The sequence below is a fragment of the Saccostrea cucullata genome, unplaced genomic scaffold (assembly GCF_032062105.1).
Source record: "Saccostrea cucullata isolate Sc308-1 unplaced genomic scaffold, CSIRO_AGI_Scuc_v1 ctg456, whole genome shotgun sequence".
NCBI classification, from domain to species: domain Eukaryota; kingdom Metazoa; phylum Mollusca; class Bivalvia; order Ostreida; family Ostreidae; genus Saccostrea; species Saccostrea cuccullata.
This window is the reverse complement of record NW_026927684.1, coordinates 214,299-232,389: the sequence shown is the minus strand read 5'-3', so window position 1 is coordinate 232,389 and position 18,091 is coordinate 214,299. Positions and strand designations below refer to the sequence as shown.

General features: G+C 34.0%; 1 protein-coding gene across 1 annotated transcript; it reads right to left on the bottom strand.

Moving 5' to 3' along the window:
- Positions 1–674: 674 nt before the first annotated feature.
- On the bottom strand, positions 675–5,547 carry LOC134275203 (uncharacterized). Its single transcript, XM_062757459.1, has 3 exons — positions 5,373–5,547; positions 1,292–1,496; positions 675–975 (listed from the first exon to the last, which is right to left on the bottom strand). The coding sequence occupies exons 1-3, from the start codon at positions 5,463–5,465 to the stop codon at positions 926–928; spliced, it is 348 nt and encodes a 115-aa protein (XP_062613443.1). The 5' UTR covers positions 5,466–5,547; the 3' UTR covers positions 675–925.
- Between the last annotated feature and the right edge of the window lie 12,544 nt (positions 5,548–18,091).

Here is an 18,091-nt window from a genome sequence, read left to right as displayed (position 1 = left end):
TACGGGGGTCGGGGCTCATTTATTTAAACAAATGATTATAAATGTCATTACACTATATTTTAATTTAAAGCCGATCACGACTCTTAAATAGGCATTCGCCATTTTCGATTTTACTATTGACGATGTCAGCACCGGGATGTTCTATTCGCATTCGTTACACCAAACTGCTGTCAGCGTGAAATGGCGATCCGTGTTCGTTGTGGTAATCTTATATTACTTCTGTTAAAATTATGTATATTTGTGTTTGTTTATATACTGCACTGACCTTTGTAACTGTAACGTGTTGTAAGTTTCTTTGGTGTCTTACTCCCCTGCATTCGAGGTACGCGGCTATTTTTTTTTTTCGCTACCGAGTGCTACATAGCATGCGTCCGTCTACCCAGCTGACAATTGATTACACTGAATAGTGATTTAGTTTAGGGCTTTATAATACATAGGTCCCATCGAATATGGCGGACAAATTCCTTTTATGAATCGTGTTCAGTCTTAATTAAATAGTTGAACTTATAAAGCATGCACGGAAGTGGTGTAAAGTCAGAGCAGAATAAAAGACACGCTGGCATTCCTTCAAGACAATTAGTTTGTGTTTTTCTTCTATTTTGAAAATGCATTCATAAAGCAAAGGCGGTGTGGAGTAGGAAGCATATTTCCGAGGTAAAAAAAGCAACACACTCTGATGGAAATAAGTTGTATTCTTAAAATAAATTGAGATTTTTTATAAAATACATTCTCATTCACATACAATGTACACATGTACATGATCAATTTTGTGTCATTCAATGTCTGTGGATTTTAATTAATTTCTATCTAATGGTCCTAAAAAAAGAACAATTTTTAATCGCCATATTTAAAAAAAGCACCCATGTTATGTCTGTAAGGTTTCAAGAACTTCCTTTTTTCCTGAGTGGAACACTAAGATGGTCCTCTAGTAATACATGTCCGCGGTGTCGATACTGGGTGGGTCCTTAGTAAATTCTGAAAAAAAGACATTATCCTCATCATGTTTATACATGTATTCCAAACCAAAATACAATACAGTAATTTCAGTAAAACACGATAATAACAAATACGCTTATATTGAATTGTCGCCTAAGGCGATGAAATTTTCATTCCCCTTGGCTTAAAATTGAATGTGAACTTAACGGATATGACGAATTTCATGTTATAACGGAGCAAATAAAGAATAAAATACATGTATGTATTTTCAAAGTATATTATGATAACGTTATTGGGAAGAACAGGGCCAGAAAAAAATGCCATATAAGTTTCTGAAAAAAAAAGTATCACGTACCCCAGATGTCGAGTTCACCATCCTTATTTATGTCAAAGTTGTTGAGCTGTTGCTGTGCGTATCGCTGTGCGTCTTCGGAAGAGAAGTGGAAATTGTTGAAGAAGAAATAGGCTAATTCGTGAAACTCAAGTTTGGAATCGCCATTCAAGTCGAATTTATCAAACATATCAAAAACTGAGCGTTTGTCTAATGAAGGAGCAGATCGCTGAAAAGAGAAAGAAAATGTGTATTTTAAAAATAGTAAAAGCTTCTAAACAAGAGTTTATCTTACAAGACATAATGATGGATGCAAACTAGTCTAGTCCAGCAATATGGACATGTTTTCACCAGATATAAATTATTTTTTAAAAAATAAACGCCTTCTGAGATGTTTGGTTATATAGGACCACGTGCATAATTATTTTGTTATTTTTGAAATATATTATTCCGCGATACGTATATTGGGTCTCCAAGTCCTTCTTTTACGTGAATCACATGTTGTCATTTAATAAAATTTTAGACAGCAGAACCATTCGAAATACAGCTTACGTCTTTTCCATCTGTAGCAGTCAAAATAAAATATAGTCAAGTACCATTCGGCTCGGGCGTCTGCGAAAACATTGGATTGAAAGTCAAGTTTGAAGCTAAAGTTAGGACCTATACTTGGCACTCTGGGCTATTAGGCAGTAAGGGATTTTTTCGTACCAGCACTTTCTGCAAACAGGATTTACACGGTCTCATCCAAAGCAACAGTCTCCACGTATACCGTAGTGAAATGAACCTGCAACACATAAGGATCAACTCCTTTTCTCCGCGACTACCGCAAACTCTATCAACTGCGCAATGCGGGGCGACTTAATTATTATATATAAATATAGTGAATTTAATTTATTTAAGAGCTAATTTTTCACCTTCAAGTTTGCCATATTATAGGCATTCCTCTTTCCTTATTCACCCTTCTTCTGTAAACTTGTAAGCTATACGTGATGTTGTACATGTAAATGCTAAAGAGGATTTCGTGTGATTACTAGGTGAAATTATATATATTTCACATTCTACGCAGCTAAATTGAAAACAATGTAAGTATTGAAAAATAATGTAATTTTTCATCCAAGTGATATTCAAAAAAATGCAAAGGGTAATTTAATTTATTGCTTTTTCATTGTTATCGACCTTAGTTGTACGATATACTATTACACTCTAAACTTTGATTCGTTTAGAGTTTCCAAGAATTGGTCAATAATACAGCATGATTTATTTATCCGTAAGTTAAGCAGATGTTTTAAACTTTCGACAACAATCTTGATAAAAATCTTTCCAATTCACCAAAGAATGGATTCATTTATTGAGTAAATGTAGAACTAGCGTTACTTTTTCTTCGCGTATTTTTTCTCCTTTAGGATTGGTTATGCACGAATGAATTGCTGCTGTGTCGGAGACTTACATGTAAGTTAGTACATCAAATCCACAATAGATGTTAAAACAAAATACTAAGTAATATATCAAAATTTATATTAGTTAGGAGTTGGGGGACTTCTAAATGAAGAATAAGAAAATGTTAACGTCAGTAAAAATGATAAAAGGTAGTGTATACTGTGAAAACGGCATGTGGATGCGGTAATTTAGTTTAATTCACGGAAGAAAAAAATTATCAATTACATGAACATGCAGTGGCATCAACTAATGAATGCCGATCTATTTAAGTAATTGATTTAACTTAATTATATAACATTAATTTAAAGTTTTGTTTCATCTATAAATAGGAGATAATCCCAGGTTTCATATTTTTTGACGTGATAAGAGAATCGAACACTACGATATGTTCTATTTAGAAATCTCAATACATTGTTAAAAATACTTTAAATAATTAACCTTTCAATTTTAGAGACTAAAAACAACGATCTGAAACCAGAGGCGCACGCAACGTTTTCCGGATCAATTCAACCAATATTTCTATAATTATGGATAAAGACTTGCTATCAAATAACATGAGAAAATAGCAAAAAAAGTTCCAACACAGCTGATTTATTTTCATGTTTCTCGGTGAATGATATGAGTTTAATAATGAATTTCAGATAACTTCCAGTAACTTTATCCCTAGTTGTCGCCATGCCATTTTAGAACTTTGGCTCCTTGCTTATAGTGCATATCTTTGATAAAATTAATTAATTTACATGACGTGTCTAGTGAAGTTTTGATTCAATATGATTACAGATGAAGGGAAATTCAGGCAAAGATCAATGCTGAGCTGTCTTGGTAATTTAACCACCTACAGTGAGGGCTTCGTTAGGGACCCGACTAATAGGCAGAGAATATACATGTAAATATGACCATAAGAAAGCAAATGCATGTTCATGTACATATAGCTTTTGATTTTTATTTTATTCAAGTAGTTTGGTACACCAGAAAAGTTGTCCATCTCATACTATTGTCGTTTACTAATTATTGAATTAGAAATTCAAGTAATGAGTACACGACAATTATATCACAAATAGTATTTTGGCATTTTATATATCGTGTCTTAAAAATCATATAGACATAACGTTCAAAATTATATGATACAAAGAATTGAAAGGAATCATAATTACAATGCAGACATATTCAGATAACAAGTTACTAGTAATCTACATGTTCATGTTTACAACAATCACAAATAAGTAAAATTAAACTTAAAGTTTAAGTATTTTATTATTTTATGTGCAATTTTTCATCTATAAGTAGGGATCACAATTACTATAAAAAAAAATAATCAAGCGAAATCGATTGACCATCAAAAATTAAAAGAAAAAAGACCTCCATAACTGACGCCAGGTTATAAAACACACACACATGTAATTCTATATTTTTAATGAAACACCTTCTCAAGGTTGGAGTCGTCCTATGTAATCACTTTTTTGTGTTAGTTCCTCCAACATACATATACATAGTTCATGAACTATCTAGTATAATATGTTTGAAATTATCTCCTAAATGAAAAGTAATTGTCATTGAGTCTGTATTTAGATTATTAATAATTTTAATACTTGTCTTGGATATCGAGATTCGTAAAAATTTCGGTGTTGTTCTTTAATTGCCCATACTTGCGTTTTCAGGATAATAGAAATAAATCATTTAAAAAACAGATTTAATAAATTCAATTAACAGACATTTCTTTTTCACTGAAAGTGAGAAAAATAACAAAAGTCTTTATATTACAAAAAAGTGTTATATTAAACCTGAATTTCCATTGATTATTTGCTCCTTTCACTTTTTAATCAAAACTCTTTCACTATATATGCCAATCTTATCCTTCTAACAATTAATATTATTCGGTGGAGGTATATTATACGTGAATATTTCAGAAAATATAATTAAATTACATAATATTTTACTCATGCATTAGGACATGTGCATGGAATTGGTATTCATAAATTGACTACAGGAGAAAGAGACTAAGAGGAACTATTACGGTACATAGGCATACTGGGGGTGTATTTAATAAACATGTCAGTATTTAGAATACGACATGTACATGTATACAGCTGTTTGATAGATATACTAATGTCCTTTAATTTTTTTTGATTAACTAGATAAAGACCGACGTGGAATGTAATGTTTAGGAAAACTCTACAATATGAAAACTTTTAATTAAAAAGGGTACAGAGGTAGTGTCGAGTTTGTATATTAGATTTATCAATAAAAACACAATCTCACATATACTTAAATTGTCTTCAGAGAATTTGAAATACATGTATACTCGGAGGCAAAAATTTAACTGACAAATGGATTGAAATGCTAGAAAGATAGCAATTATGGGACAAACAGACGCTAAGGGTTTGTAAAGCATTTCTTTGCCTTTGAAGGACATACTTTTGTAAATTGTATTGAATCACCATGAGTGAATTATAATTTTATATGTTAAATCTTATTGGTTCTAAATGTTTAAATCTAAGAATTGCAAACGATCGAAGGTGAATAGATAAAAGCAAGAAACCATTAACTTAATGAATTTATTTAAGGAATTTTCAAAATGAAACTTGTTCTAACGCTAGTATAAACCAATATACCATTCATTTTATTTAATCAAATACCTACGTTGTAAACTGTTGCTACATATACTTACTTTTTGGACGGACCGCCATTTGGACTTGCTCATGGGCAACGATAACACTACAGCCAACAGCGACATCAAGACAACCAACTTCAGAACCGCCATATTGTTCCGCCGCTGTAAGAAAATAATCCACCTGATTATTGTTATAAAACCACGTTTTTACTCGCTGTTAAACGATACTGTGGTATTGTATGCGATTTGGGGAGTTTATATTCTTTGTCAACCATCTTCAAGTTAATCGATGGCTTCTTTTCCAAATACAACACATTATCGGACTTCTGATTTGAGCGCTTTTTACCATGAGATAGGACACGTGAAGGGGTACGAAACAAATGGTCAATTATGACATGGCAGATGGAAAGCGTTACGTTATCTGCAATTACAAACCAATTCACCACCCAAAGTACTCAAGGATGCTGACTTCGATTATTGTACACTCGTGACAGACGGGTGAAGTACATATTTAATGCTTTGAAGGTCAGTAAATAACATTGTTGACTGGTTTTAATTGTGAGGGGATGGGTCTCGAGTGTCCAGGCATTAGTGTTAATTTCAGCTTAAACAAAGAGATTTATTTGCACGTATCTACGTAATATAATTTAAAAAATAATAGAGTTATATGAAAAAGGAACAAACTGTATAGGGTCATTTAAATGACAGTTTCCACAACAAATGAAGAACTTTACTTGTACCACAGTGCTAAATACGTCATCAATTTTGTTATGAAAGAAAACCGGAAAAGTAACAACATGAAGTAGTTAACGAGTCCATACCTGTACCATGTGTATAGGTTCCATCACAGCTCCTCACGTCAACAACTTTCTCTCAGTACTCGTTTGTGGATTTTATAGTCGGCGATCTGTCGTCATCAGAAACTGATTGGCAGTTAACGGTTCCTTTCACCTATAAATCAATACCTTATCAAAATTTTGTGAAAAGGCTGAAATAAAGTCTTTATGAAGCCACTTCTTGGGCTTTTGAAAGTGATGAGGAGAGTGACTTTGTCAGGCAAGTAGCAGCAAATACATACACACCAAAAGCGTTCACGTCATTCTAGTTAAATTATGTAAAATTTTATTGTTTCAATTCAGATTTTATATTTTTACACATTATGTACATGTATACAATACAATATCGTTTGTTTCAAAATAAAACATTTTAAAAATTCTCTTCTAATTTACTATCCTGAAGAATATAACTTATTTTAATAATTTTGAACAGATCCTTGAGAAATGTTCTGATATCTTCTTCGGTTCTGTGTATTTAGTAAACAAAGAAAATGATAATGACTATCCCTAAATTGTGAAAATGACCACAAGGTCAGGGCTTCTGGAGAATGTGGGAGTGAACTTTTTTATCTTTAAAAATCTTCTTTTCTTCTGCGTATTAAACTAAGTGTGCAGTACTAGTTATGATGGGTAAGAGTACCTCCCAAAAATTTACGAATTTCATGACACTGGGTTCTGTTGATTGGGCGGGGCTGTGTAAATACATAAATTCTCTGAAATCTTTTTTTCTGGGCATCAAGGAGGCAAACAGTGTAAAATTGTATTAAACAAAGATATTGTTTTGTAAGATTTCAAGATTTTTGAAATTCTGGACCGCTTGGTCAAGAGGGTTTTGTAGCTTTCCAGGGATCTATTAATTTATTTTCTACTAACAGAAGAAATGGGCTTATTAATAGTGCTGAAGCACTAGTCTTTTGTATTATTTAGTCTTCGTGGTCATATACATGTAGTAGCAAGTTAGCAACTGGGTGCAAGTAGATCTACTTTTAAATTATGAGTTATTACTGAGCACTAGTCTTATAATTTTGTTGCTCCTTGATCACCATATTTCTCTTGCTGTTAGGCAACATAACTTTCTGTATGATTTTTGTTGGATCCATGACATTTTTAATAAACTCAAGAAAGTGACGATAAGGCCTTAACCCTCTTGTATGAAAATAGGCTTTTCAAGCACCTATAAATCGGCGGAAGAACTCTGCGAAATTACAGTAAACATTTTACATTTTATTGACCGAGTTCGAGGGCAACATGCGTTTTGTCGGACCTAAGAACCAAACTGTCTGCCTGAGGCAGTTAGGCCAAAGGTAGACAGTTTGGTTCGAGGGTCAACAATAAATGTTTTGTTATACCTTTCATTTTATTTTGTTTTTTTTGGCATACATGTATTTTGTACTGTCTTCCGTGATGTAACAACAGGTCCGTCACTGTTGAATTCCAACGAATGAAAATGAGATTAAGCTACACCCTTTCTGTGACGTAAGCGGTCCAACATTCCACTCAGCGGTCAAACATCAATTTTTTATATTCCCGCTCAGCAAAACGTTAAAAATGTTAGACTTTCTATCGTATATATTTGTATAGGAACAAATTTTTAAAGGTAAAACAATAAAATTTCATTAATAGAAATCAAACGTCCATTCTTAGTTCCTTCCCATTGATAAAACAATAAATTAATACAATAAATCAGACGATACAGTTTCCAAATTAATACATTATCATTCAAACTCTTGTATTTGCACTTACTTTTTATAGTAAAATCAAGCAATGAAGTGCAAATATTCCAAGTTTTAAAGACAGATTAGGCCTATCCTCTGTAGCACTAAGTACATGTAAAACCACTAACTAAAGTATCATTTGTCAGTGATAATTTATCGCCTGAGTTAGATTAAATCACAGGTTAACGAATAAATGGACTACATTTTCCTTCCTACATATGTGTTTATTTAGCCAAGTTGATGACATTGAATAACATTACATCAATTTATAAAACAGCAAAGTTTATAATATTATTACGGGAGTTAGCATGATTCTAGTTCGCATAGGTAATCGTTATCATTTTTTAGGCAAACCGGGAGAAACGCTTCAAGAAATGGGGTAACCTACATGTATGTCTGATTAATCCATGATAATTGAACATTTTACTACAACAAAACAAATGTTTGAAAGGTTTATCAACTCCCCAACTCACTATTCCTATTCCTTGTGACAAGACATTCCTTAGGATACCAACAAATTTGGCGTTGGATTTTTGACTTGCACATGAGAGGGTTGAAGTTTCTCAAATGCAAGCCAAACTCGAAGGTAAAAAATGTTGGTATCCCAAGGAAGGTTTTGTCACAAGAAATACACCAGTGAAATATGAAAGTCATTGTACTAACTGTTCAAATGTTATGGCCAATGTTAAAGTTTTTAAAACGCGGATCAGACTAAAGTCAAGGTCAAAAATATTTCCACCCATTGAAAGGTCTTGCCATAATGATATGCATGTACATTAAAAATACTAGTATGAAAGCCTTAGCACCAACTGTTAGAAATTGATGACCAAGGTTAAAGTAGGAAGAGACATGTTTATCAGTTGACCAACTGTCGTCCAATTTTTGTTCTCTGAGTCGCAGGTTGATTTTCACCATCGGTCGAAATTTACGAAAACCAATGCCTAAATGTCGACTGACCTACGACTGATTTAACAAACTGTCTGTGGATGGTCGGACGATGATTGATAATTGTACGACACACTACTCAAGGACTGTTTCAATAGAACGACACACTTTTCAACGACTGTTTCAATAGAATGAATCGGCCACCGACGAAAAAATGGGGTCAAAATCGGACAAGACAACTATGCCTGCTGTCGCCTGAAAAATCCCATTTTTGCCACAATAAAATCGAATTTGGTCGTTTTTGGAAATGTGACGGGGGTTTTAGTGTATATACCGATAGCTTAGTGTGACCGAAGTTGCGTTAGAATGTTCAGATATGAATTATGAAGGACTGTCTCGAGATTCGATGAAAGTTCCATCAAAGAAGAATATGGAAAGATCAGAAAAACACATGCGCTTCGGTATGTACGAAACGAATAATCATCATTGTTCGTCAAGGACAACTAGTATATATATACTCACCGTCAATAGAAACACCCTAATTTAAGGGGTGAACATTATGTACGGGATATAACTATGTACCAAAAAAGTTAGGACATCTTTTACTTTGCCAAATCAGTTATTTAACGGTTGAATGATTTTCATTCCATTACCGGAAGTTGATTTTTAGCCATCTGAACAGAAATCAAAAATAAGCATTTTTAATAAAATTATTGACTATATTTTGGGTTTTCAAGGTTTTGTTCCTGTTAATCATAAGTCTTGTGCTAAAAATCCGGAAAAAATATCCTTCTTTCTCTTCCGGATGTAATGCCTGTATTTCCTCAAACCAACTGAAAACACGCATTTTCATTGATAATGTTGGAAATTCTCAAAATAAAGAAAAGGGAGAGCTACAGATTCAAATATACACTACATAACGACTTTTCGGGCTCATGTGTTTCAAAAGCATGAATGACAGTTCCTTGACCGGAAGTCCAAGGGTTACTACACTACGCCAAGTTAGAGAAAATTCGACCTCAGTATCTGAAAAACAGGCATTTAAAAATGCACAAGAATATTTATTTCGCTCAGATTAAGACATTGATAAACTTAATGCATGGTAGAATTCGGGCTGCTTATGTTGTACATACCGGACTAGCACGTTTGAATTGAATAGTTGGAAGGGGGGATGTTTTAGAGTTTTGTGTTACTTTATAAGGTTCAAACATAAGATTAAGAATGAATTCATAAATGTAAAATGTAAACTTACAAAACAATGATACTTCATTTAAACTTTAAATGTCATCTTTAGACCTTAGAAAGTAACACATAACTTTTAAAAACATCCCCCATTCCGACCATTTGATTAAAACGTCCTAGTCCGGCATGTACAACAAACGAGCCCGAATTCTACCATGCATTAAGTTTATCAATGTCTTAATCTGAGCGAAATAAATATTCTTGTGCATTTTTAAAAGCCTGTTATTCAGATACTGAGGTCGAATTTTCTCTAACTTGGCGTAGTGTAGAAACCCTTGGACTTCCGGTCAAGGAACTCTCATTCATGCTTTTGAAACACATGAGCCCGAAAAGTCGTTATGTAGTGTATATTTACATCTGTAGCTCTCCCTTACAAGTACAAGACTTATGATTAACAGGTACAAAACCTTGAAAACCCAAAATATAGTCAATAATTTTATTAAAATGCTTATTTTTGATTTCTGTTCAGATGGCTAAAAATCAACTTCCGGTAATGGAATGAAAATCATTCAACCGTTAAATAACTGATTTGGCAAAGTAAAAGATGTCCTAACTTTTTTGGTGCATAGTTATATCCCGTACATAATTTTCACCCCTTAAATTAGGGTGTTGCATTTCTATTGACGGTGAGTATAGCTAGTATAGTATTATATTATGTACAATCACAGTCTTAAATTATAACATAATACGTGCAATCCAAGAAATTATAAAATACATATAAAGTCGCAACAAGCAAATTCAAAGAATTGCGGTCCCCCGCTTTCGGTGTTTTTGTGGGCGAAATATTATTTTTTTGGGGCAAGGTCAAAAGGTCAAAGTTATTGGTATCATATGTAAGGTCTTGCCACAAAGAATATAAATATTTAAAATATGATAGTCCTAGTTTCTACCGTTCAAAAGTTGTGACCAAGGTTAAAGTTTTTAAATAGCAGTTTAAACTCCAAGGTCAAAGGGTCAAAGTTCTTGGTATGCAATGAAAGGCCTTCTCACAGGGATTACATACGTGAAGTACGAAAGCCCTAGCCCTTACCGTTTAAAAGTTATGGTCAAGGTTAAAGTTTTTCAGAAGTACGTAAATCTCCAAGGTCAAGGTCAAAAGGTCAAAGTTGTTGGTATCCAATGAAAGGTCTTGCCACAAAGAATACATATGTGAAATATAAAAGTCCTTGTATCTACTGTTCAAAAGTTGTGACCAAAGTTATAATTCTTAAAAAGTAGTTAAAACTCCAAGGTCAAGGTCAAAAGGTCAAAGTTCTTGGTATCCAATGAAAGGTATTTTTACAAGAATAACTTATGTGAAGTATAAAAGCCATAGCCCTTACCGTTCAAAAATTATGGTCAAGGTTATAGTTTTTTCATAAGTACGTAAATTTCCAAGGTCAAGGTCAAAAGGTCAATGTTGTTGGTATCCAACGAAAGGTCTTGTCCCAAAAAATAAATATTTGAAATATGAAAGTCGTAGAATCTACCATTCAAAAGTTATGGCCAAAGTAAAAGTTTGGAATTTTTGAGTAAAAGTTGGTCAAACTCCAAGGTCAAGGTCAAAAGGTCAAATTTGGTGGTACCCAAAGAAAGGTCTTATCACAAGGAATACACATATGAAATATGAAAATCATAGCTCTACTTAATCAAAAGTTATGGGCAAGGTTAAAGTTTTTGTGACGGACGGACAGACGAACAGACAAACGGACAGACGAATGAGTTTTAATGTCCCCTTGCTTTCGCGAAAGCGGGGGACAACAAGGAGTGCAAAATAAAATTCTTGTAATAAAAGTTATTTATATCTTTCATTGCCAAGATGCTGATATAAAGAAAAGCAATTCAACTTTTTGGCATAGAAATATCAATCATTTTGTAATGGTCAGCAATGATTGACAAAGACCATTATAGATGATCAGTGTATGATAAGATTTTGTTAATGGACCAGTTTCCGTCTGTTGTCATGCTCGTGGTGACCTTGGCGAAAATCAATCGTTATTTGGCCACAGGAGTTCCCTTGTTAGTGGCTATAGGAGTTCCATGTTAACGGAAGGCAAATGCTGATTCAGGTTCCAAATCTTTTGTGTCAATATTGTTTATATTAACTGTATAAAAGGGATAACTGAACGGGTGGGGTTTGAATTGATTTTTTTGCTCGATCAGTGCTCGATTGGAAATCGGCAAAATTTCAGTTAATGTACATGCTTAAACTGAAAAAAAAATCTTGGTAAGCCAGGAGGATATCTTTAAATTTCTTGAATTGTCTTGTATTCATCTTGCAATTTATTATTTTGTTTTGTTGTTGTTCATCATATTATCTTTTTTGCTCAAATGTTGAAATTCAAAGCACTTTGGGCTTCACAAAATTTGACAGGGGGGCCAACTTCATTTCCCAATGATGTTTCCTGACAAATTCTACAAGCAATTTTTTTTTTCATCAAAAATCATGAAAACAACTAATATTAGAATAATTGTTAATTTTAAAATTTCAGTACAATGTTAACAGGGTATTAAAAATTACGAGATAAATATGCATAGGGATGATCGATGAAATTTGTGCATCGTTGAAAGTATACATTTCTAATATATTTTGATATTTAATTAATATAAATCTACCACCATTGCTTAGGATACCATTCATGCATCCAATGTTCCTAACGGTCCTTTGCCAAAAAAGGGGTTTTTGGACATTTAGGAAAATATATTGTGAATGAGCATGTTTCTTGTTTCTCAACCAAAGCATAAATAAATTTATAAATATCAAAGAATTGTGAAAGTGGCTCATTATTTTTAGGAGTTTGTAGATTGTGACCAGGAAGTGGAAATTGGCTGGTATTAATTATTTGGTTAATCATCTGTTATAAGAAAAGCAAATTAGAAAAAGAAGTTAACAACTGCAAAAATAACTTTAAAATCTGATTATCTAAGAATTCATTCTATTTTTAGGTCACCTGTCCTGAGTTAAGGTGACCTATTGCTATCTGTTTTCGTCCATCGTGCGTCGTCCGTCGTGTGTTAACATTTGAAGATTTTCAGCTTCTTCGCTGCAACCGCTCAATCAATTTTGGCACAAAGGATTTATGACTGAAGGGGAATAAAATTTGTGAATTTCATGGTCCCTGCCCCCCTGGGGCCTGAGAGGCGGGGCCAAAACCACTAAAATTAATGCAATCTTTAAAAATCTTCTTCTTTACTCCTGGACATCAAGCAACCAAACTGTTGGCATGATTGTAATCAGCATTGAGTTCTCTACCAAATTTGTGAAATTCATGGCCCCAGGGTCAGGGGTTCTAGTGCTAGTGCATATTCTAGTGCCTCTTTTAAATTGGTAATTTCATGGCTTTTGGTTTAAAACACGAACAAAATTCAGTTGCCTGAAAGTTGTTACATGATGCTCAGGTGACCTATAAAGCCGTTGGGCCTCTTGTAGTTGGGTTACATTGTAGCTAGAAATGAATTAGATCGGGACCGGAATACCTGAAATTTCTCTTCTTTGTCCTGGACTCATAAACGAAAGGTATACACATTTTGTAGGAGACGAATATATCTACAAAATTTCTTTCAATCTTTATGTTATGACCAAATATATTATTTGATAATTTAATAATATAAGCAAAACAAATTTCAGGAATTCGCGTTTTTACATTCAATAAAATAAGCTTATTTTCTTTTTAAAATGTTTGTTTTATTTTTAATACATGTAAAACAGGAAAGGGGGAGGCATGTGAGCGATCAGGCATCAACTCATTATATAACCGTGGCTTGGACTTATTATTTATTTTTTGGTCTATCCAAGGGTATTTATTTTTCAAGTTTCCATTCTGTTTAAAGGCATTTTTAATCAGATGTATGCTTAAATAAAAAATTATATCTAGAATTATAATGTTATCACCAAATTGTACACTAGGTGCATGGAAAATGTAAATCAAAATGATATCCTGTCTAAAAATTTCCAAGATAAATAAGATCTACACAACTTCCTACGTCGCACTGCAAGTTTTTACTGAAAATAAAATGCCTGCAAATATACGTTTTTCCAATTTCTTGACATTAAATCTACGTATACATAAGCTTCAAAAATATACAAAATAGTTTTGTAAAGGAAATGTACCTAAAAGATTTCAATACACATAGCCTCCGTGTACTACACGTACACTAGATTTTTGAACCTGATAATGATTTGAGAGGTTGAAAAACAAAACCTAAATTAAGTCTTGGTTTTACTGATATACATGTACACAGGGGTGTGATAAGTCTAGTCTACTTTTCTGGAACACAGGACAATCATGAAAAGTAAAACGTGTCCAGTTCAGTACTTTGAGTGTAGCCTGCCCATATAAATTATATATATAAAAGGTGATAATAAACATTTTAATGCTCAGCTGGATTCGGATTACTATAGCTTTAATCCATGGCAACCATCACACTCTTTCAGTAGTAAAATTCCAAGGAAAAAGCGTAAAAATTTACTGTGGACATTTAGCGCAAAATAATTTAAAGTGCCAATCTTTCTATGAAAAAGGCCATTGGAATAGCATATAAATGCACAACAAGAGGCCCATGGGCCTTATAGGTCATCTGAGCATCATGTAACAACTCTCCAACCATTGACTTTGGTTCAAAAAAATGTTTTAAACTAGAGTCCGTGACATTCACAATTTTGAAAGAAGCACCATTGCTCATCAGAATTTTACACTTAACAAGCTTACTTTGGTTACGTAATACCCATAGGCAGAGTAGGGGAACAAAGTGATGCTTTTAAACTATTAAGTAATACTTAGCAATAAACAGCAGTGCCCTACTCCACAAGAACCCCTTACCCTGGTTCCACACATTTCACAATTTTTGAAAAGGCATCCTTGCTCATCATAAATGTTTGACTGACGAAGGAGCATATTTCAAAGCATTATTCATTTTCAGGATATAATTAGAACCCCCCCCCCCACCTAGCGCTTCATGGTACCCCTGACCCAGGGGCCTTGATATTTACAGTTCTAAGAGTCGATGCTCATCAGCCACGTAGCATCGCTTTTGAAAGTGGGGGGGGGCAGCCAGAGAAATTTTTTTTTTTAACTTACTTGAAAAAGTTGACAAGCAAAACAAAAAAAAGAAGGAAATTACCCAAACTCGAAAATCCTATTTCGGGGGGGGGGGGTAGAAGCCAACTTCTCTCAGTACCATTTTGTTCATAATCAACACTACAATTCCCTTAAATCAATTTCCTGTAGTATAAAGTGGCGGGGGGGGGGGGGCAACCAGCCTTTCACTGAACCCCCCTCCCCCCGTTGCTTCGTGCCTGCTCATCATTACAGCTATTTAGGTAGTTCGTCTGCGTAATAAGAGAGGAGAAGATTTTCAAAGACTCATTTTCACTATATAATCTATAAAGCCCCTCCCTAACACCAGAACCGCTGGCCCTGGGGCCATGAAAATCACAATTTTCTAAGAGGCACCCTTACTTATCATACATTGTAACTACAGGTATATGTAGTTATAAGGAGATTTTCAAAGACCTGATGCATTTTCACTATATAATCAATAGAACCCCACCCTTTCACCAGAACCCCTGACCCTGGGGCAATGAAATTCACAATTTTAGAAGAGGCACCCTTCATCATCATAACTATGTATGAACATGTAATTATTTTTTTTAATACCAATAATGCATTTTCACTATATAATCAAATGAGCCCTACCCTACAGACCAGAACCCCTGACCCTGGGGCCACGAAATTCAATATTTTAGAAGAGGCACCCGTGTGCACCATTACTATGCATGTATTATATCTGTTTAATACCCATGAGCATAGAATTTTTTTTAAAGAATTAATGCATTTCCACTATATAATCAATAGAATCCCACCCTAACACCAGCACCCCTGATCCGGGCCATGAATACTCAATTTTAGAAGATGCACCAATCTCCTTATAACTATGTATGTAGTAAGTTTGTTTCATACCTAAGAGCAGAGAAACAAATTGAATGATTGATTGTATGTTGTTTAACGTCCCTCTCGAGAATTTTTCACTCATATGGTGACGCCTCCACTTGCCGGTGGAGAGCTACAAATTTTGTCCTATGCTCGGCACTTAGGGCCATTGAGCAGTGAGGAATCTTTTACGTGCTAGCACCTACATGTACTGCGACACGGGACCTTGTTTTATACGGTCTCATCTGAAGGACCGGTCTCCACGTACCGCAGTGGTATACGAACCCGCGACGTAAGGATCGACTCTTTACCTCGCGACTCTAGAACAGACGCTCTAACGCAGGCGACCAGAGAAAATTGAAGCCTTTTCACTACACATATGGTGAAATGGCGTGCAATTTATTGATGGGATTTCTTCTACTTGATTTACTTATCATTAATATTCATTAGCTCCTGCAAAAACTCAAAATGTACCCTTTCTTTAATTTTTTTAATATTTAAACATGCAAGCCTTGTTTGTTTTATTTCTTTAAGCAATTGTCATAGTTATTTGAGCAGAATTTTGCGTGATTGACAGTTGACAATTCATTTTACTTTCTTTTTAATAAAAAAAGTAGGTCACACTGATGCAAGAAATCGTCGTTTTTAAATTAAAAAGGCGGTCTTAACTGTTCTTGAAATGTTAAATTCATCTGTGATTGTAGTTTTTAATCGGCGGAAGAACTCTGTCATTTTGCGATAAACACTAACTTACATTTTATCACAAAAAATGATAAAAACACTATATGAATATATAGTTAATATATAGTGAATATATAGAAAATATGAATAAGAATCCAAACATCGGCAGAAGAACTTTATCCGAAATAGTATACTGACACGCAAAAGAAACGCAACAAGCAGTAATCTACAAATGTTTGATTTTTTTTTATCTTATGATTTTCAAAAGCGACTAAAGTAATGCTAAACTCACTTTTCAGAACATCATAGATTTTATAAAAATATTAAATGTTTATCTTTTTACTTTAATAAGTAAATTATGACTGTTAAAACACCCCCCTCTCCGCCATTCAAGTAAAATGTGCAAGACTGCCCTAAACAACAATTGCAGCTTAATTTCTATGAAACAATAGGTTCATTAATTTTGAGATCTGAGCGAAGGAATTATTCTTTTCTTTTTTAAATGCCCGTACTTCAGATGATTAGGTCGAATTTTCTCTAACTTAGAGCAGTGTAGCCACCCTTGGACTTCCGGTACAGGGACTGTCCTTAATGCATTTGATACGTAAGACCCTGTTGAGGCGTATTGTACTGAAATTTCGCTTTAGCAACTCTCCATCATCTTTACATTGAAATTTTCCAGGTAGAGCAATGAAAATGCGTACATAAGCCATTTTCAAGTAGCCTTAGCATCGTTACGGGAAACAAAAGGAGAGTTTATTTTTTTGAAATATTGTTGCATTACTTATGATGAACAGTAAAAAACCCTTAAAACTCCATAATATTGCCAAATGTTTTGTTAAACATGCAATTTTTGATTTCTTTTAGGTAGACTCAAACTTGACTTCCGGTTATGGTATGGAAATCGTTCAACCGTTAAATTACCGATGTTTACCAAATTGAAGATATTCATAATTTTAAGATACAAAATTCTTTACTTTACATAATTATTTCCCCCTAAAGTAGGATGTTGCGTTTCTTTTGCGTGTCAGTATATTATGAAAATTTGCAATTTTTTGTATGTTCTATAGATAAATTCTTATGGATTCTGTCGCCATTATAGCTCCAATATGGCCCATATGTAAATGAGCAGCATGAACACCATTTCTCCATATGATAGTCAAAAGAGCCCCACCCACCACCTGAAACTCTGATCGCTGTACAGCGACATCAGAATTTCGGAGCGTAACAAAGATCTGATTTTAATCAGATTGAACTTTACATCAAATTTGTTGGTTTTATACCCAGGAGCAGAAAAGAAGATTTTGAAGGAAATATTCATTTTCACTATATAATTTATAAAGACTCGGATGAATACAATACCAGAGGACAGATAGTCACTGCCCTGCTGAAACAGAAACTGAAGGATGATAGTCTTGTTATCTTTTGCGACAATAGTAACATGGCGTACAAGGGAGAAGTAATTCTAAGATACGTTGATGCTAAGGATGGATACCACCTTTCCCACC